Raw genomic sequence first — 22,738 nt, 5'->3', positions numbered from 1 at the left:
ATTTTACCAAGGAGTAACTGAGATAAAAAAAAAAAAAGGTTAAGTGACTTGCCTAAGGCCACATATCTAATGTCAGAAGCCAGATTTGAATTCAGGAATATGAGTCTTCCAGAATCCAATTCCAGTGCTCTTTCCACTCACTGTGCTACTCAATTGTTTCCTAAATATATATAAAACTAGATTGATATCTCGATAAGGTACATGTGGATGAATATATACACAGCTCTCCATAAAGATATGTATATGTCAACCTAAACATGTGCATCCTTATGTATAGCTCTGTGGGTTTGCCCATATATGCATAGATATACCTCTATGTATATTATATACATATATGTATACACACATACTCACAGTGTAAAGTTTAAAGATTGGCTTAAGTCAAGAGTTAAGAAATTTGTGTTGTGAACGGAATTAATGGATTTTTTGTGGTTATTTGTTCCTCTCAGCTCTAAGAATTCATTGATAAGAAAGGTCTCACAGATCTCAGCCCAAGGCAATGAGAGCAGGCCCATCTCTGCAAGGTGAATAATACATTAGCAAGGTCAGCCCTGGGGTGAGCCAGACTCTCTTTCCTTTCCTTCTCTCTCATGACCAATTATAATACTCAAAGATCCCAAAGCATAGCTTTGGGAATAGGAGAAGTAGATAATACCAGCAATCATTACCCTAGAATATCTGGGAAGAGAGGAAATTGGTGCAATATTATCCACATCTATCAGAGAAGGGAAATACCTCTCTCTCTCTCTCTCTCTCTCTCTCTCTCTCTCTCTCTCTCTCTCTCTCTCTCTCTCTCTCTCTCTCTCTCTCTCTTTATATATATATATATACATATATATATATATACACATATATATATATCTCGATGTAGATATACGTGATAGATAAATAGATAAACAGATGATAGATAAATGAGACAGAGACAGACAGATGGATAGATAGATGATAGATAAAGAGATGATAGATAAATAGATAGGCAGATAGATAGATAGGGATATGTCCCTATCTACCGAGATGGAGAGAGACACAGATATAGATGAAGATGACATAAATATAGGTATGTACATGAGGCCATTTTGCTGCTCCCATCCAGTGAATTGGGCTCAGATGTTATACTGCATGGCATTATAGCCACCCACTGTCACAGGACTTGGAAACCCAACTGGTCAGAAAAGAACATCTCTTACAGAAGGAACTGCTCTAAAACTAGCAGCTATTTTTTGAGCCGTATAATCCATGGTCATTTGTGATTCCAGCTATCTTTCATTCATTCATATAGTACTTTAAAGTTTACAAAACATTTTGTAAGTGTTAAGATTAAAATTCTCTGGAGACTGTATCTTAATCTATAATTGTTTAGTTAAAAAGTGAAAAGTATGGATCAGAGAAAGAAAAGGTATCTTCACATGGGATTGGCTGTTTCTTTAACAAGTCTCCTTCCAGAGGCCACCTCTGCCTTAGCTAAGGCTCACCTAGCAGCTTCCTCTCACCTTAATTCCAGGACAAAAGAGACCTCCTTCTTTTCTAGACCCAAAACTTATACTCTCTGCAACATCACTTTTCAAAGTTTCTCTGATTTGGCTAATTTAACCTGTCTGGATCAGAAGCTGGTCTTCCAGATGCCAGGAGTCATGGGGGGCAAGAGACAAACATCTGCTGAATGTCAGGGAGTCACAAGGTTTGTCTTCCCAGAGTGGGCACACACACCCTTATACAGATAAGACCCAGACCTTGTTCTTAATTCAGAGAATGGAGTGGAATTGAGACCTCAGAAAATGGGCTATTTGAAAATTCAATATGAAATTTCCCCCCTTAAAAACCTAAAATTGATCTTATGGTACCAAGGAAAAGAATAGGGGTTCAGGCTAATGTTAAGTTCTCAGGTATTATCTTATTTGATCATCACAACAGCTCTGTAGAGTTATTATTCTTCCCATTTTACAGATGAGAAAACCAAGGCAGACAGAGGTTAAATGACTTGCCCTGGGTCACACAGCTAGTTAAATTTCTCAGGGTAGATTGAATTCAGGTTTTCTGAGATTTCAGGTCCAGTTTTTTAACCATATAACCTACTTAAATTTTGAGCATTGATAGTTTTTCATTTTTCTGGTGTGGCTCTTAGCTTTAGAGATTTTCATGTGTTACTAAGTCAGGGAGAATATGATCACAGTCCTTCTTTCTTTTGTATCTTAACCCCAAGCACTTAGCAGAGTGCCTGGCATATAACAGATGTTTAATAAGTGCTTTTTGAGTTGTTCTTTAGGAACAGGGGCTTAAAACATAGCTGTAATTACCTAAATTCAATATGTATAGTATGCATAATTATTATTTTAAAAGGAATGTTGTTTGAAATCATTGCTTTCTAAATAAGTGTTACAAGGACTCTATTAGGTCTTTGTTTTAGCAGTACTTCTTTTAGATAAAATCTGGCCCCTATCTTTGTGTCTACCGATAAGTGTGCCATAATTTCCATGAGTAAATTTAAGGGAAGCAGAGAATAGCTGGAAGTTTACAAAAGTTTAAGAAAAATATTTGACCAGACCTTTCACAAAAAGTTTCATGAAAAATCTAGAGTCCTAGTCTGACTCTGATGGACATATATACAATTAAATTCTTTTTAAAAAAACAACACCCTTCCCTTCTTTTTTAGAATTGATGTGAAGCATCAGTTCCAATTCAGAAGAGGGTAAAGGATAGGCAATTGGGATTAAGTGACTTGCCCAGGGTCACACAGCTAAAAAGTTTCTGAGGCCATATTTAAGCCCCAGACCCCCTGTCTCTATGCCTGACTCTCTCTCTACTGAGCCACCTAGCTGCCTCAAATTAAATTCATTTTAACAAGTACTTATAAACTTGTTGCTATAAAGAAGGCACTAGTAGGGATGGATTATTCTAGGAACTTGGGGAAAAAAACCCAACCAAAAAAAAATGAAATGCATTTGACCATTTAAAAAAGGAAACTTAAGTATTAGTAATATCATAGGAAAGTATACGTAAAGGTAGAGGGGACACTGAGAAAACTCTCTAGACTCACCTTATTTTACAGGTAAGGAAATTTTGGCCTAGAGAGGTTAGTTATATACCAAAAGTTATATAGTAAGTAACAGAGATTTGAATCCAAGTCCTCTGAATCTTTTCAACATTCTTTTCAGAGTATCATTCTGTCTAGAAATTCTCCTCATCTGGATTATGTCACTAAAGGATTGTTACTATTTGAATTGATGCTGTGATCAACCAGTGAAAGTTCTGAATGAGCAGGATAGGGCATTCCTATTCATTAGTTTCTTTCTTTTTCTTTTTCCTTCCAAAGGAAATCGAAAGAAAAACAATAATAATGAACTTCCTTAGAGTGTTATCTCATTGAAGTTAGGGGTTCTTTCATTTTGGTCTATCTGCCCAGCTCCTAGTATTGTGCCTAGAAATAAATAAACATTATTAATAGATTGATTAATTGATATTATAACCCTATGATAGTTTTTAAACCCTGATCTTTTGTCTTAAAATCAATCAATTTTAAGGCAGAAGAATGGTAAAGGGTAGGCAGCTGGGGTTAAGTGACTTGTCCAGGATTACTCAGTTCGGAAATATCTGAGATCAGATGTGAACTTAGGACCTCCCATCTCTAGGACTGACTCCCTATCCACTGGGCTGCCAAGCTAACCTATTGATAATTTAATTAAAAATCTTTTTTTTTAATTTTCAGGTGGATTTACTGTAAAGACTGAACAGCTGAAGTTTCTAAACTCACCTAATCGAATAGCATTCCCATTTCCTCATGCAGCTATCTTGGAAGACCTGGATGGCTCAGTCTCAGGGAACAAGGGAAGATACCTACTTGCCTCTGTGGAAAACCTGGCTTCTTCCTGTCAGGTCAACCAAAGCTTTGGTCAAACTGTCAAGGGCAGTGTCTGTGGGCCAGATGTAATCTTTCATCGTATGTCTATTGGCTTGTAAGTATGAGATCTGTCCATCCATTCTCACCCCAAAGCACATATTAGGCATATATAATTTTGAGACTTTTCAAAAGGGAAATACTTTCTAGATTTAAATGATTGGCTAACAAGAGTGGTACCACAGAGGATGGAGAATAAGTATTTAAGAATTACATTTGCCCTAACTCTAGTTTATGCCATAATTTTAAGTTGTCTTTTATACCAGTTAGTCTTAGATGTCTTTGGGAATGGCCTAAGAGTGTCTAAACTCTAATTGGCATTTTGGACTAACAGAATTCACTTCTAAAACTTTCTAACAGAAAACTTGAAATGGATTTAAATTAAAAATGTTGTTTAAAAAGTTTCCAGCAGTGTCCATTCTCATTTATATTCACTTTGCCCAAGTGCACCCAAAGTGTTCACTGTGCTTCAGGGAAGCAATTGCTACAGTCTCCCATTACTTGCAAAGTTGCTTCCCTCCAATTCATTTTTTCCTTGTTAATTTCATGAACTATTGGATTCATACAATATATTTCCTATTAATATGGGAGCAAGCATTTCTTGGTTATGCTGCTCAGACTACCATTAAATCAGCAGCCAGGCTGTTTATAATGCATAATAGGATGGCTGTTCCTCTGCTGAAGTTGCTACTGATGATTGCTAAAAGACCAGATTTTTATCTTTTTCATATTTTTCATATTTTTTCTTTCTCTCATTTTCTTCCTATTTTTTTTCAGGTATCTTATTTCTTTATATTGTGACCTGTTATCTTCTAATCACTGACTTTTTATTTGAACAGATGATTTGGGATGGTGACAATTCATGCAATCATAAATGGACCCCAGGATGATTTTTTTCAGTTGCCTTGCTAATAAGCATCTAGTTTTATTCTAGTCTCATTAGCTTGAAAGTATTAATTATCAATTTCTATACTTATAACCAATGTCAGAGGATCACCACTGTCAAAGAATTCATCTAGTAGCCAATCTTCTGGGGAAGAACTTTATATATATATATATATATAGCTAAATTGGTCTCTGGACAGCTTACTCAGTCTATTAAATGCAGAGTGGTGCTTGAGGTTTTTCTGGGCTGATAAAAGATGACAGTACTTTACCGCTATAGCCTTCAAAATCTTTTGTACCTTAGAGAAAGCATTGAAGTAAGACTTTGTGAAGGCATATAGATGCGTACTCTAATGTTAGTGAGCGTCAGTGACTTGAAGATATATAGCACAAATATCAAGGGTTTTTCCCCCATTTTCTACCATAATTCCTGACTGAAGCTTGGCTTCTGTCTATCCTGGTAATCTGGTTCAATTTACATAGTAATATAAGTGATTCTATGGAAGACACTGTGTAGATAAAGTTCCTCCAATACTTCACTGCTTTGAAATTATGTAAGTTTGTGGTCCATTTTTCATAGAGATTTTGTAAGGTGAAGAGACCAAAATAGAAGGTTTGATACACATGATTAGCGGCACACATGCCTATGTAGTTCATCTTGATTTTTCTTGATAAAATCTTTTGCAAACCTTCCTAACATAGATGGCCCTTTATATCTTTGCATTTACACATGTCTCTTTGAGGGTAGGGACTCCTTCCCATTTTGTCACTCTATCTAGTTCTATGTGTGATGCCTTGTAAGTTTGTTCATCAGACATTGCAGTTATTTCTGTCTCTTTATGACTTCATTTGGGGTTTTCTTGATAAAGATGCTAAGGTGGTTTGCCATTTCCTTTTCCAGGTCGTTTTACAGGTGAAGAAATTGAGACATATAGGCTTAAATGACTTATCCATGGTCACAAAGCTAGTTAGTGTATGAGGCTAGATTTGAACCCACATGGTGCTTTATCCACTGTCCAAATGATCCCCCTTGTACATTATATACACTTGCACTCATATTCACCTTGTACATTATAGACACTTAATTGGATTGAAATGAATTGGGTTAGATGATATAGTAATCCCTGGATCTCCTCTGAGTTCATCCCATTCTGCATCTGGCTATCTTTTAGTGTTTTGTAGTTAGTGCCTACAGTTTTGTCATATACATTGTTGAAATGGCTTTCTAAATCTGTTAATATGTCAGAGTAGGGGAAATTCAGCATAGTTCAAACACTCAATCAAGATACATTTAATACTTACCAGTGCCATGTACTATGTTAGGGGCAGAGGATAGAAAAAACAAAAACAAACAAGAAAAAGAAATAAGTAACTGCCTTCAGAGAGCTTATAAGTTATTGGAAAGAGGCATATTACTTTATCTTCACTGGAAACAAAGGTTAATTTAATATATTGTGTTGGCAAAAATACTTTGGGAGAATATTCCAGAGTTTTTTAATAGAAACAGTGAGCCAGTTGATGAGGCTTTGTTTTAGCTATGTGTTTTTAGAAAACTAATGGATCTAAAGATTCTGCTATCTTAACATTTATGAGTACATCCCCTCCCTCCCTTCAGTTCTCCCTTCTTCTGCTCTCTGCTCAGGATTCATATCGTTACATATTCTGTGAGAATTCAGGAATTATGCCCTGTCCTTTCCTGTCTGTATCTTAGGGGAACTTTTGTAATGTACAGATAAGAAAATCTGGAGAGATGGCACCAAAATGGTGGACTGAAGCCAACATTTTTATAGAGTTCTCCCAAGACACCCCTTCCAGAATATTTTTTTTTAAGTATCGAACCAAATTCAGAACCAACAAAAACTCACAATGAGTCATGATTTTTTAGCCCAGGGCAGTTTAGGAAGACAGAAATAGAGATCTATAGACACAGAAGTTAGAGGTGACTGGGATTGTGTCTGGAAGTGACACCAACTATGAACTATGGCATCAGTGGCACCAATCATAGCCCTGTGCCAGGGATGATAAGCAAACTGCACACTTAGTTAGAAAGAGATCCCAAAGTACCCATCCCAGCATTAGATGCAGGAACTGGTGCCATCTGATAGCTCTGTTACCCATTATCCAGTTTTGTGTTATAATTCTGTGGAAGAGAGCAACGGTTGTGGTTGTGAGGGAGTAGGAAACCTATATGGGTAAGATAATGGCCAGACTGCTCCACATATCACATCACTTTGAAAGCATTGAGAATTTATAGGTCCTCACTGAGCTGTGAAAGAGGCAGAGGTATATAAGAGACAAAAGCATGGGGTAGACATCCTTCCCACACCTAGAGGTAATCAGAGTCTAATTCTAACATGAAGCCTAAAGCCAAGAAATAGGTGGGAAAATGAGCATTCAATAACAATAACAAATGAAACTGATCATAAAAAGCTACTCTGTTGATAGGACAGTTCAAGACAAACTCAGAAGAAGATAATTAAAAAAAACAACTTCAAGTAAAGCCCCAAAGGGAAAAAAATGCAGATTAGACATAAACACAAAAAGCATTTCTGGAAGAGCTAAAGAAAGAGATGATAACTAAAAGAACAAAAAAGTATTTAAAAATCCAGTAAGAGTAGGAGGGGGAAATTGGGAAACCGAGTAAGAGGTATTTAAAAACATTATGAAGAGAATTCATAGCTTGGTAAAGAGGCACAAAAATACTGAAGAAAATACCTGCTTAAAATCAGAATTGTTCAAATGGCTAAAGAAAAAGGTGCAAAAATCTACTAGAAAAATAACTCCTTAAAAATTATGACTGGGTAAATAAAAGCTAATGACTCCATGAGATATAAAGAAAAAAGTACAAGTAGGTATTCAATATGGGATTTGAAATTGAGTCTTTCTTTGGATATAAGCCCAGCATTTTCTACTATATTAGGTTGTCTTTTGGAGTAGGTGAGACACTTCATTTCTTTGGATATAAACGTCCCCATGTATAAAATTGGGAGTTGAGCTAAATGTAATTTCTTTTTCTTTTAAATTGGTCTTGGTTGGGAAGGAGAGAAAATAAATTCTTTTAAATGAAAATTTAAAAAAATCAAAATACCTAAAAATCAAAATTTAAAAAATAAGATTTCTTCCAATTCTAAATAACATGGACTACTTGCAATGGAGTAGAGGTAATCAAGTAAATATTATTTTTTTGTCATATGTCCTGTCTCATGACCCATTCACTATTTTACTTTGAATAGCATGACATTATTTATCTTTTGCTGTATTTCTCATCTTGCCCATATTTGAATTACTGTATTTGAGGTCAGAAATCATGTCTTTACATTTCCGACATCTAGCAAGGAGTCTTCCACTTGAGAGATGTTGTATAATTACTGGTTAGTTGGTTGGCTTGCAGACAGCTATGAAAACCCTCTGTAGCCTCAGACACTTCCAAGCTGTGTGACCCGAGGCAAGTCACCTAAACCTAATTACCTAGCTTTTACTGCTCTTCTGTCTTGGAACCTATACTTATCATCAATTCTAACAATTCTAACAATTCTTAACTTTAAGGTAAGGTTTTTTTTTTAAAACCCTTTGTATCATAGCTCTGGTTCCGCTACACTTGATCAATGTTTTATTTCAAGTTGTTTTTTTAAGGAAAAAATATCATTCTCCATAATATAGTTTTGACATTTGAAAAATATAGGCAACCCAAGATCTGTTTCCCCTTCGTTGCTTTTTTCCCAGGTTACTGCATACTTCTGTTTCACTTGCCATTTTACTGCTTTTCTGTGGCTTCACCCTGACAGCCAGCTTGTGAAAGAGATGTAAATAACTGGTGCTCCTAATGGTTAGCATTTGAGGTGAAGAGATGACACTTACCTGTTTAAAGGCATCACATGTTCTGTGCTTCACTGAGAGGACAAAATGCTTTGCTGGCACAAGGACTGCTGTTTTTGCTCTTTCTACAAAAGCTTCATGTCTTTCTCTGACACTGACATATGTCTCCTATGAGTCCTGCAGATTTCAAGTCTGTTTCTTTTCCCAGGTTTTTTCTACAAGTGTCATTCATCCCCAGTAGCCAGAGTAGTATAATCTCCCTTGCTGGAAGCCAGAAGTTCAATGTATGTGATCATAGGAATTACAGGCGAGAAGGACTCTAGAAACCATTTAAGTCAATTGATCATTAACAAGCATTTATTAAATACCTTCTTTGTTCCAGGCACAGTGTTTGAGGGAGATAAAGATAAAATATAAAGTAATAACTATTCTCTATGAGTTTATGTTCCTTTTTGAGAGATAACAATATTATATACATAAATTTTTATAGAATAAGTAGATACATATGTACATATATATTTATAACTGTAAAATCCATATAATATAACTTAGGGAGGGAGATCACTAGTCACTGCAGAATCAGGAAAGACTTTGTATAGAATATGGTTTTTGAGCTGAATCTTGAAGGAAGTAGGAAATTTCATGAAGTATAAGTGAGAAGAGAAGTATGGAAAATAAACACTGAAAAGACAAAGTTATGGGAGATATTTCACTGGGCATGAGGAACAAAGAGAAGACCAATTTGGTTGTACCAAAGAATACAGGAAGGAGAGTAATGTAGAACAAGGCTAAAAAGATAGGTTGAAAACAGGTTCGAAAGGGCATTAAATGCCATACGGAGCTATTCATGTGTAGTATCACAGTTAATATGGAACCACTGGAGTTTAGGGAGTAGGTGAATAACAAACAGTCTGATTTTCATTTATGGCAAATCCCTTTGGTGTCATTGTGAAAGATATATTAGATTAGGCAGAGATTAGAGACAAAAACAAAAAAACAACCCAACAATTCATAGACCCTTATAATAGCCATTCTGAGAGGTTATGGTGGCCTAGAATAAAGTGGTTATTATGTGAGTAGAGAGAAGGTCTCCAATTTAAGATATATTGAGGAGTTAGAAACATCAGTATTTGGCAGTTGATTGGATATGTGTGATGAGAAAAAGGAATGTCAAGGATGACACTGAAGTTGCAAACGGTGACTAGGAGGTATGGGAGTGACTTTGACACTAATACAAAATTCATAAGGATGAGTTTGGGAGAAAAAAATAGTGAAATATATTTTGGACATATCAAGTTTGAGGTATTGACTGGCCACTCATTTCAAAATCTGAAATAGGTAGCTGAATTCAGGATAGAGGCAGATTGAATGCATAGACTTAACAAGCATCTATATGGAGATGGTCTTTGAACCTACCAATCTGAGTAAGTTATTAAGTGAAAGAATGCAGGAAAAAAATATCTATTTTTCCAATATTCTCTCACTTGGTGACCTAGAAAAAAAGAAAAAGAGAAAATGTAGTAGAACCTTGGAGTACATCCAAAGTTAAAGGGTATGACATATATGCAGGTCCAGGAAAGGACACTTGCAAATATTCCTCATAGGGGAAGGAGGCAGAGGTAGTGGTGGAGAGAGACAGATAGACAGACAGAGACAGAGAGACAGAGATTGAGAGAGAGACTGATTGAAAGAGAGAGAGACAGAGACAGAGATAGAGGGAGACAGAGAGACAAAGAGGGAAATGAAGAAAAATGTTATGAAAACCCAGAGAGGAAAGAGTATCAAAAAAGAGAAGGTAGTCAACGAAATCAAATGTGGAAGATAGATGAGGCCTGAGAGAAGACTACTTTATTTGAAATTTAAGATGTATTTAATAGCTTAAGAGAAAGCAATTTCAAATGAATGATTAGGTTCCAAACCAGATCCTAGAGAGCTTAGAAGAGATTGCGAGAAGAGGAAGTAGAGGCACCAGGTGTAGTCAGAGATGCTTTCACTACAAAGTATTTTCTATATATCTCATTTGATTCCCATAATTACACTTTGAAGTATAGTCTATTTTGTATCTGTTTCACAGCTAAGGAAACTTAACTTGAGACTGTTTAAGAGGGTTTCCCAGGCTCACACAGCTAATACATATCTGAGACAAGTTTCAAACCATATCTTTTTTACTTAGGTCCAGTATTTTATTGACTAAACCATACTTCTTATCATATTGCCTCAAAATATTATGAGTTCTCTCATTTTAGAGAATATGATGTAAATAATTTAAAATTTTCTAATTTAGTTTACATTATGGAAAATCAAGCCAACATTTCATACTAAACACAAAAACCAAGGTCATTTTCATCCTGAAAACCTTCCTTGGTTGGCTTACTCTTGCCAACTTTGGTTTGCTTTATTCGTAATTCTGCCAGAGAGGAGGAGGTTAATGCTCCTGTTTATCACCTTGATTCTTAGATCTTGGCTAATATCCTCTCCTGTAGTGCAATGCGTTCAGTTTTTACCTATGTAGCAGCTCTTAATGTGTCAGTGTTCAAAGTATGAGACACCCCCTGCTTCTGTGAATTCAAAAGTAGAGAAGAGTTCAAATGGAAATTTTGGCCTAGCTTTTCCTTTAATAATCGCCTAACTCTCCTTCCTAGGGATAAATAGTCATAGCATCACTAATGGTATCTCTTCAGTTCTCACAACACCCCTGTGAGACAAGCAAGTTCAAAGAGGTATTATCTTCATTTTGCAGTTAGAATTACAGAAATAAAGTAAAGTAGAAAATAATCTAGGAATCATAATGGACCACAAGCTGATCATAAATTATCTGTATAGGGCTTTCATTTTTAAAGGATGTCATATAATTTACTGATAAATTTAAGAATACTATGTAGTCCCTGGGAGGTATTCCTTCTATTGTAGCTGCTACTATGAAAAGTCATAATTTCAGAAAACATAGGTTTACTCTAGAAGAAAACAATAAAATAAACAGTTTTAAAAAATAGAAGCCATAAGGGAAATTTCAATGAATTGAGGTTCATCCAAGCAATAGGGAAGAGGGCAAATATTTTGAGGAAAGAGAAAGAATTATCATAGCAAAAAATGTTGAACATTTGTATTCTATCTCCATTAAGCAAGAAGAAATGAGGAAAGATTCCCCTTCCATCACAGATGACAAGAGTGTAAAGACTTAGAGTATTATAGGTGGTGTGAAACCTGGTGCCATTTCTACCCAAATGTTTTGGGTGCCTTGATTTATGGCCAGCCTTTGAATAGCTTATGACTTTTGGTAGAGATCATTAAAATGAACAGAAAAATGGAGTAAACCATTTGTTTGAGTGCCATAGACTAGCTAAGTGTGTGAAAAATGGAACCACAATAGTGTAAGAACTCTCTTATGACCTGTCCAGCCTTTAGTATGACATGTTAAGAATGGTGTTCTTAACATTTTTGGTATCTTGGATTCATTTGGCATCCCAGTAAAACCTATGGACCCCTTTTAAGGCTGATGTTTTAAGGACATAAAATAAAATACAAAAGTCTATGAAAGGTAAAAATTTTATGAAAACACAGTCTGTAGCCAGGAAGATGATAATGAAGTGATCTAGAGGAGGGTCAGATAAATATAGTAATTTAGAAGTAATAATAAGTGCAAAATATTTTGAGATATCTGTGGTAACTAAAATGTCACATGAAAACATTTGTGGTTTCTCCTACAGTATTGCTGATACTACTATGATCTGTTCCCTACAATCATAATTTGAAGGACATGCTAAATTTCAGCTAGAGGTTAGTGAAAATAAAGGTATAGTTATCTTCCCACTGAATTTCATCTACCCCCTGAAATCTATCCACAGACACAGGTTAAGAACTTTTGTACTAGGATGGTGGCCATATTTTGTGAATTTTCAGACTTAGAACCTAAATTTAGTGTTGAAAGGGAAACAATAAAAGGTTTGTAGGATGTAGCTGTTTTCATATTCCCAGGGCTTCTTGACCCAGTGTAAAATGGAAAATAAATTCACTTTTTTTTAAATCTACTCAACAAGGTTGGCTGTCTACTTTATCATTGTCCAACCTAAAATGTCCCTAGATAATAGACCTGGTGAGATTATGATCCCATCAAGAAAGAGTTAGTGGAAAGAAGCCAAGGCAATGGAAATAACATGCCAGCACTTAGCCATGCCACTAAAAATAGTGTGCAGTGTTTAAAATTTCCATTTTGTCCCTTTTGCTCAATAACATATTAGAATAGGAACAGTGAGGAGCACTAATATTCAGTAGGTACTTGCAGCACCATTTGAGGGTTAGCTATTACGATGGGCTCTGGTTTAGGAGATGCATAATTATAATGGGCTTATTCCACAATTGTACCAAATTGAAAGCATTTAGAGCTAAATGTAGTGTTTGTCTTGATATACAGAGTTATGGACCCTCAGGATAAGTAAGCTAATGGTAAACATGAACCAGGGAGTTAATATTTGTTCTAGTTGGTATTGTTGATTGGTTTAGCAAATCCTTTGTGGGCAGTAGACATGCAACAGTTCTGCACAGTACACTTGCGCTAAATTACATAACCGTTTGCACAACTGGTATGGCAAATTGGTGCTTAAACAGGAAGGTTCTAGCTAGCAATCCCTCCATATTTCTAAGGCAAATTGTCCCCCAGTTGAAACCCTCTTGATTAGAATGCTACTCCCACCCTACCCTCCCTGCTAAAGAACAGAAAAGAGAAAAAAAAAGCAGCATGGAAGATCTGTTATCCCTTCCCCCCTTCCCCTTAGTCTACAAAAGCTGCTGTGAATGCAAAGCAAAGAGTTAATTTTGCAAATGGACTGGTTGCCTCCTGATTTTTCGCACATAAAGCCAGGAGAAGTTCAGGGAGAGACGTCTTCTCCCAGTAATGAAGCTTTCTGCTGCTAATGGCCCATGCAGACTCCCTTGGCTCCTCCAAATTAGAAATACTTTTGTGCTCCTTTGCTTCATTAACAGTAAAGAGAGGTAGATTGGTGGCTATTTAGGGCACGGTGAAATTGGTGGCTATTTAGGGCAAACGAAAATTGTACTAATTATGGTTGGGAAATTCTCTTCGTGGTGCGGTTCCACTTTTGATGTTCCTTTGGCACTTTACAGAAATTGCCCGCTGCTAGTTCTGCTACAGTTTGGCCTAGAAGAATGTAAGCTGATTCAAGTTTCATTTTTCCCCCTGGGTTGATGGTCACTGAAATACTCTGGGTAGAGTGGGAGGTAGATTTTTTAAAATTTCTTTTAAAATTGTACTATATATTTCTTATTTCCAGGGCTTATCCAGAGCTTTTTTGATATTCTTCTTAGTGCTCTTTAAAAAAAAATGGTGCAGTAAAAATTTCCTGGAAAGCCTCATCTTGTTTAAGCTTTGGAGAGGAAAGAAAATTATCATGTAATGCTTATGGGTAACACTGTTTGTTGTATGATCTAATCAGTCTTTACAGGATGTACTACCTAGAATCTGCAGCCCACCATAGACTTTGGAAGGAAGAGGAGAAGCTTTGTTAATGACTCTGGATTAGCCAAGTCAAATCAAGTCAACAGGTATTTATAAGGACTTATGTTGTTCCAAATTCCATGACAAGTGCTAGGGATATGGACATAAAAGTACAGCTTATGTTAGGGAGCTTCTCTTCTAATAGAAGAGACAATGTCATTTCCACCAAAAGACCACTGGATAGAAATCAGGAGTTGGATCTGAGCTTGGCCCTCTGTGGCCTTAAGTAAGTCACTTAATTTCAAGTGCCTCAAAAAGTGAGGGATTTGGCCAATAAGTTAAAATGTTTTCTGGCTGTTAAATTTCATTATTTTGCCATTGTAGGGGGCAGCTAGATGACTCAGTGGATTGAAAACCTAGAAAAGGGAGTCTTGGGTTCAAATATAGCCTCATGTACTTCCTAGCTGTGTGACCCTGGGCAAGTTATTTAACTCACATTGCCTAGCCTTTACCACTCTTCTGGTTTGGAATAAATAAATAGCATTGATTCTAAGATATATGGTAAAGATTAAAAAATAAAAAGTGTTACTATCAAGTAGATTTAGAACTGCTACCCATCCCCACCTTCTCTTCACCATTTATATATTTTTTCTCCTTTTTACCAGGGATAACAAATCATCAATCAACTCTGCTGCATAATGCAGGATTTTTCTGTGAGAAGATAGAAAGGAGAGGCCTAGGGGACTCAGTTTCTGATCCACTGCTTCAGTTAAGATTTTTTGGCTCATCAACATGATCTAATTTATTTTAGTAAAAACAATTAGTTCCCTTTTCCCGGCCCTGTGCCCATTTTGGTTTGGAGAGAATGTCTCCTTCTTTTGTGATGGTTAAGGCTAGGACAAGTAAAGAAAATGGCTTTTTTTGGCATATGACTGCATGTCTATGCCTTGGAACATACCTACAGAACCTGATCTTTGCCTCTTCTGCATTGTATCTGATAAGCCGCGAGGCGGGAAGGCAAAGAGAAGTAAAGAATCAGAAATATTACTATAAGCTTTCCAACAGTCTTTTGAAGAATCAAGGAGAAGGAGCAAGAGTTTAAGAAGTATAATTCTTAGTTCATGCTCCTAATTCTTCACTCTTTCCCTCATCTCGTTTTCCTCTTCTAATCCCCTTTGGTCCTCTGGTCTTGGTTTCTTTTAGCAAAGGGTTAACCCAACCATTCTAGGCTTTCTTTCACTGAATCAAAGATAGTTGAGAGAAGGCTTTTTACATTGCACATTATCTACAAGGCATGTGGAAATATTGGTATATGGAAACTGTCATTCATATGTATTTCACCTATAAAGCACTTCCCCCCCCCTCCAACCCATCAGGAACCAACATTATTTTAGATGTACTATCACCACTTTTTAAAGATATACCTTTATTTTATGATGATAGCAACCATTTAGATAGAACTTCTATGTGCCAGACACTATACTAAGCACTTTACAATAATTATCTTAATTTTTTCTCCTCACACCAACTCTGGGAAGTATGTGCTATTATTATGCCCATTTTGCAGATGAGGAATCTGAAGCAAAAAGTAGTTAAATGATTTTCTCGGATCACATAGCTAATATAAGTATCTAATGTACATTTGAACTCAAATTGTATTGACTCCAGGCCTGGGACTTTATCAACTGAATCACCTAGCATTTTATTGATATTTTTTAAAGTCACTGTTCCTTCATGTCTTTCCCTTATAAGAAATATATAGACTCAGATAAAACAAATCAATATATTGACATTGTCTGAAAATGCACGCCTCATTCTATAACTATAATTCACCACCTTTCTCTCAAAAGAGAGGGAACATACTTCATAATCAATATACTGAAGTCTCTACACTGGTAAGAGTTTTTGATATTTTAATGTTATTTTCTGACTTTTCCCTCCTTCTTCTCTTCCCCATCCTCTCTTCATCTGCCTTGAACTCTTAGCAAAACCTTGGCTTTGAGATTTCCCCCTCCTAATTGGTAACTATCTAGCCAGATTACTATTTCAGGACTGAGCAGTGGACTAGGTGTGCTTGTTTCCCCCGGGGAGGAAAAGCTACAACATAGTTAAGGAGAACATTGAGGACTAAGGATTCCATCACAGGACTTCCAGGAGTCATATGTCCACTCTTCTGCTGCAAATACTCTAAATTCGAGAACACTTTCCCTTGAATTCTATATTCACTTATAAAGAAAAACCATGCCACAAACTCATCTGCCATATAGGATATTCAGGGCAGACCAGCCCCCCTAGGGTGAGAGCTTGCCAAATTCTTTTGGGGGCTGCTCATCCACCTTTGGAATCCACTTTTCACCCAACAGGTACTTGTGACTCCAAGAGCTGTAGAACGTGCAATAGCCACACCAGTAAAATGTCTTGGCAGGCTAAACTAGGTTGAGGGTGATTGAGAGACCTCAAGCCCATCAGTGACTTAGGGAGATGTCTACCCCCAAGCATATGAAGAATTCCCCTGATAGAATGGGCAGATAAGAACTATTTTTTCCCCAATGGTCATGTTATCTTTGTCAATTCCCAAGATGTAAATGCTTTTAACTGAAAATTTATCAACTGATTCACAAATCAATTGCTGGTTTGAGTTGGTTCCAGTATGGTATAGAACAAATCATACTGCACAGATAGAGAAAGATGAGAGTCGAAAGGAACAAAAGTTACTTGTGTAGGAAGAATGTGAGTTAACAGTCAGCTAGCCTGAATATTGTACTTTTACATTAAAAGAGACTGATGAAACCCTCTAACACATTGGGTGGATTTTTTTTTTGAAGATGTTCAGAAAGATATGCATTAGAATCATACATGGTGAGACTGTGTCATGCATTGATGGGTTATACTCACAACTGAGCAGATCATAGATTTATTAAGAAAATGAAGTAATATCATAAAGGCAATAGGTAGCCTGGCATATTTATATAGGCAATATAGACCAATAGACAGTAGATTGAATGCTGGGCTTAGAGACAGGAAGACAGATTCCAAATTCGACTTCTAACACTTAATCTACTTTTTGTGTACTCATTCTATTGTCCTAGTAGAATATAAATGACCAAAGGGCCTAAGTGTCTGATTTTTGTCTTTTTATTTCCAGTGCCCATCCTGTAGTAAATACATATAATCAGGGATTGTTGGATAGAACTGAAATGTTTTGAGTTGGATATTACCGTTAAAATGGTCTTTTTGGCAAAGTTGTACTTATGTATTAGTACAAATTGTGGCTTGTTGGTATAATGGTTAGAGGGTTGGACTTGACATCAGGAAGGCCTGAGTTCAAATCCAGTCCTGAATACTCAGTTGTGTGACCTTGGACAAGTCATTTAACTTTGCTCTGTTTAATTTTCCTCATCTGTAAAATGGGGATATTTATAATTATAATATCTCCCAGAGTAGTTGTGAGAATAAAATGAAAAAAACAAACAAACCTTGTAAAGTACTTTGCAAATGTTAAATGACTATGTAAATGCTAGTTAACATATTTTGTGTGAGAAGCATAATGAAATAGTATAACTATAAAGAGTAGTCCTCAGAGTCAGGATCTTAAGTTTCAATTGGTCTCGGACATATATTGGCTGTATTCTTAGGCAATTCACTTAACTTCTGAGTGCCTTAGACAATTGCATAGGAATTATCTAATAAATAATCAAGAAATTATGAGCTATGTTAGAGTGGGTAGTTCCTACACTGATGAAATTACAGATCCTTTGTACTTTGGGATATATTCTAAAAATATTATGAAAAGAAGACTCCATCACCTACATTGTTAAAATATTGCAATTTCTCAAACTTTATTTTTGGAAGTTAAGCCTACCTTCCTTGTAGACAGAATAAGTAATTTCCTAAAAGGCATAATTTGATGGACCAGGAAGGCTCTTTAAAAAAAAAAAAAAACATTTCCCCCTCTTACCTGTAAAAGTATTTAAAATTTCACCATTAAAAATGGGTTCTTTGGGGTTAAGGCATTGGCCATCCAGACTTACTATATAAAAATGTGAATGCCCTTGGGATATATGCTATATTAACCTATAAGTCATTTCATTTTAGCATGAATTTGTTTATCACTCTGATTTTAGAGGCCAGAAAATAGTGTAAATAGCCATATTTATTGGGGAAAGTTATTGAGTAAGAATTGAAGAGAAAAGTGAAGAATAATTTTGATGAATGAGAGGATGGACAAAGAAGGCAAACTTGATTGATGTTTCGCAATGAGGACCATTGGGCAGCCAAGGAAATGGCACAGAAGCACTGAATGCCCAGTAAGAGAAGTTGGAAGTTGGAAGCAATCAAAGAAAAACTTTGGCAAAATCAATTTTGCCTTAAGTTTTGTGGGATCTATTAGTTTTTTTCTCCATATGATCAATTTAAGTCTTTCATTTTGTTTTATTCCTTGTCATAAGTCATATGTCATAAAGAGAGAATATAAAATAACTTCACGTATTTGATTCACAACATATGTAATGTTGTATAGCTCACATTTATAGTTCTTGAAGGTTTACAAAGTACTTCCTTACGGGCAACCATGTCAAGAAAGTAATGCAAATACTATTATCCCCATTGTATAGAGAAGATTGAGGCTCTGAGGGGTTATGTTTGATGGATGATCACAATGAACAAATATATTAGGCAAAAGTTTTACCCAGGTTTCCTGACCTCAAGTTGAAGATTTATGCGCTACTTCTATTGTCTTGATATTAATTATTTAGTCTTTCACTGATCAAATAAGTTGCATTTGTTTCCTAGACCTTTTCATAAGGAAGGAAGGGAGCAGGCAATCCTTCTAGTGGGTGCTGAAATGCTATATACCCCAGATGATAGAACTAGAATAAGGCAAGATTATGGTGTAGATTTTCAAATCAAGAGAGAGATGGATTTGAATCCTGATGCATACTATCTTTGTAACCCTGGTTAATTTTCCTTCTTTCTCTGGCTTTCATTTCTTGCAACTGTAAAATATTAATAATCCCAACCCTGCCTATGTCACAGGTTTCATGGAGTAAAGTATCTAGGAAAACTTTCTGTGACACGTAAATAAGAGTTATTATTTCATTGTTGTTTTAAAATTTAAGATTCTATGGTTGTCCAAAATTTCTTACCATTTGGATCTTCACCAAAATAGGGATGTCAAAATTAACAAAAGGCAAAAAGCAGGAGGATATGAGTCAAAAGTTTTTTTTCTCCCTTAATACCCCTCCCCAAGAGGGAAAAAAAACCCTCTCAAAATGTACAGTAAAGGTTAGATATGAAATCTGAATATTCTTTCTTTTATTCTCAAGTGTCTCTATCTTTTTTTCCATCTCTTTTATCACATTAGGGGTTAGAACATAAGAACACTTAAAACCTTGCAAGAGATTCATATCAAATATGAAATTACCAGGAGCAAAATTACCCACTGTGAAAAATACTTTGAGTGTTGGTGAATGAAAGATTCTTTGCAAAGCAGGGATCTTGACCAAAGATTCAAGCTAAAATATCTATGCTTAATTATTTTTGCAATTCATTAAATTTGTAATTTCATGCATATGGATAATACTGAAGCAGATGGAAGTCAAACCTAACAAAATTATCTTCAAGAATTGCCGTATCCCCAACACACATCAGAAGATTATATATTTAAATCTAAATATTATCATTTTACAGATAAGCAATCTGAGACTAAGGATTATAGGATAACAACTCAAAGGTCACATGGGTAGTAAAAGCCAAGGCCAAGAATGGAAACCTAGGTTGTTTTTTTTTGGGGGGGTGGGGTTTGTTGTTGTTGTTGTTGTTGTTGTTGTTTTTGGTTCAATCTATTACTCTTTCTATAGTGCCATATTTGCATGGGGTGAACAAGGGCATATGGTGGAGACTATCACCTCTGGGGTGATGGCTAGCTGAGCCCTTTTTAGGGCTACTCATTCACCTTTAAAGGGTACCTCCTCCCCAACTGACACTTGTGGCGCCAAGAAGCTGTAACATGGTCAGTGGCCACAACCCAGTTATATCATTTCAGTGGACAGCCTGAAGCAGGTTAAGGATAACTTACAGGTCTAAAACCCATCAGTGACTTAAGGGAGTATCTATCCCAAACACTTAAAGACTTCTTCCAGCAAAATGGGCAAATGAGAACAATTTATTCCAATGATCATAAAGGCAGCTGAGACTTAGACCTCAAAGATACCAGAGTCACCCAGTTCATCCTAGGCTATAGCCAGTTGTCCTGAATTGCCACTGGAGAGAGCAAGTATGATGACTTTGTACAATTCTGCCTCATTTAAATCCAAATCATGAGCAATTCAAGACATCAATCATGTCATTGGTTCTCTTTGAAAATGAAGTACAAACAATAATACTTGCATTGTGGCTAACCTGATGATGGGCCTCTCAGAATTTAGCTAGGTAAGCTCTTGGGCAGTAGTCATACCATCTGCCACCAAGTCCATTCTTAAGACTTTTTAGTTTGGAAGGAAGATTCAGAGACTGAGATTTCCTGAAATCACCTTTGAGAATACAGAGAAACCTGCACACACTGTAATGAGGTATTACACTAGGACTTAAGTGGAATCCAGGTTAGTCTTCTTTCCAAGCTATATGTCTAGAACATAAATTAGACAAGAATCAGTATGTCTGAACATTGAGCTTTGGATTTTTCCCGATGTAGTATGTATTTAGGAAAGATAGGGACTGGAATTTATTGGCAAATATTTGACAAACAGATCTGCTTCCCCACCCCCAAAGCGACACATATGACATATTTAAAAATTAATATCATTAACATTTTCTCTATCACTTTGCTAAGTCTGTGAATCAACAAAACAGTAAACCAAGCCCTATTTTTTTGCACTTGTCTATTTGTGAGTTACAGTCATTTACAGTGAAAACTTAACAATGAGCTTTCATAAGTCATTTTGAACTAGCCCAAGCATAGCACAGCATATAGATATTATACAATTTGTCAATATTTTTTCCTGAAAAATTTTCAGTGGCACTATGTCCTTAATTCCTTGCCAATCCTACATTTTTCTCCTGGGCAAATATTATAAGGTCCCTTACTAGGACACAAACATCTTTTAGTCAAAATAAATATGAATTAATCTACAAAGACTTCTACTTTAAACAAAAGAATGGAGAAGAGATTTAAAAATTGAGATGTACAAAGGTCTCTGCAAATTTAAATGAAGTTCTAAGTCTAATAAAATAACAAAGATAACAAGTAAGTCTAATGGGAGTTTTAAAAAAAAATCAGTAATACTAGTATAGGATGAAGGATGATTGACTAAACTGTTCATATGAAAAGGACCAAGGATCTTTATTGATTTTCAAATTTGATGAGTCATTAGTGTGATTTGGCAGCCTCCAAAGCTAATGACATCTTAAGCCTAGTTTTAAAAAAAAAGTATAGTATGAGTAGAGAGAGCATTCTGGACAGACCTTGTCTGGAATATTACATTCAATTCCAGACTTTCCATCTCAGAAAGGACATGCAGAATTTGGAATATACTCAGAAATGCAGAGAGGAGAGTAAAAATATAAATCTTAATGGTGGTTGGGAGCTCAAAAAGGGAACGTTTTAGGTTGTAGAAGACAACATCAATTTAAAAAATGATCAAAGGCCTGGAATATTAAAGAGAGTACAATTGCTTACTTGGTTCCATTGTTAGAATTGAAACCAATGGGTGGAAGTTATAGGAAAGCAGATTTCAGTTCACTACAAAGTGTAATAAAAATGGTAATCTGTGTGACTATTTCCTGTTGTGGTAACTGAGTATTCTGATTTATTGGAGAGAGCTGCTAATATGCAGATAGAGGTACTTCTTTTCTTCAGAGATAGAGAGATAAAGAGAGATACTGCCACAGGGGAATGCTCTGGGGTTTACCTATTTATTCCTATTGGATGGATAAAAGATCAACCTATTTCCTACCCTCTTCCTCCCTCACTCCCTCCCTTAACAACCCACTTCTTGAAGCCTTTTGGCTTCCTCCCTCCCTCCTGAGTGGACTACAAAATACTCTTGTTTTCTTTCTCAGGTAAGGGGTTTATTGGGAAACAACAGGATGGGAAACTGAGGTAAGAGGGATGAGGGTTTCCCTAATCTATAGGGAGAATTTGAGGGTTTGGGAAGTCAGTTCAGTCACAACTGTGACACAGGGACAGTCAGAGAGATGCAAGACAACTGTTATTCTTCTTTTCTTCTCCACAAAGCCACCAAGGTCTCTCAGTCTAATTTCAGAAGCCCCCCTCAAGGGTCCTTCAGCCTGGGACAGAAGTTAATAATATTAGTTCTCAGCTTCTTCCCCCTTCAGCTAGGCTTGCCTCCTATCTTGGTCAGTCCCCCTACCCATTAGAGAGAGAGAGCAGAGGTTTCTCTGTTTCTCCTGGTCAGTAAACCCCCAGAGAGAGAGAGCAAACAGGTTTTCCCCCTGGCCAGCTTCAACTCCCAGAGAGAGAGAGAATCCAAGTCCTCTCCCCCTGGTCAGCTCAACTGCCTCCCCCTCCTGGGAACATTCCCTTTGGAATCTTCTCCTTGATTGACAGACAGGTCCCCAGCCTTGTTTCTTTGCTTGACCTGGCTTGTAAGTCTCCCTCTCTTCATTTCTCTTCCATAATCCCCCCTTTTATTAGACAAAAAAATGCAACTTGCATTTTTAAATGATACTTACCT

At 36.4% G+C, this 22,738-nt stretch overlaps 1 protein-coding gene across 2 annotated transcripts in view; it reads left to right on the top strand.

Annotated features, from left to right (window-relative positions):
- PKHD1 (PKHD1 ciliary IPT domain containing fibrocystin/polyductin) overlaps window positions 1–22,738 on the top strand; it is a 770,507-nt gene that overhangs the window by 396,822 nt on the left and 350,947 nt on the right. For both annotated transcript variants that reach the window (XM_007484081.2, XM_016431130.2), the window contains exon 48: window positions 3,704–3,950. In XM_007484081.2, coding sequence (XP_007484143.2) covers window positions 3,704–3,950 — 247 coding nt within the window. The remainder of the gene's footprint in view (window positions 1–3,703; window positions 3,951–22,738) is intronic.

Source organism: Monodelphis domestica, chromosome 2, assembly GCF_027887165.1.
Source record: "Monodelphis domestica isolate mMonDom1 chromosome 2, mMonDom1.pri, whole genome shotgun sequence".
Classification (NCBI taxonomy): Eukaryota; Metazoa; Chordata; class Mammalia; order Didelphimorphia; family Didelphidae; genus Monodelphis; species Monodelphis domestica.
The sequence above is the reverse complement of the archived record's forward strand: the minus strand, read 5'-3'. Positions and strand labels throughout refer to the sequence as shown.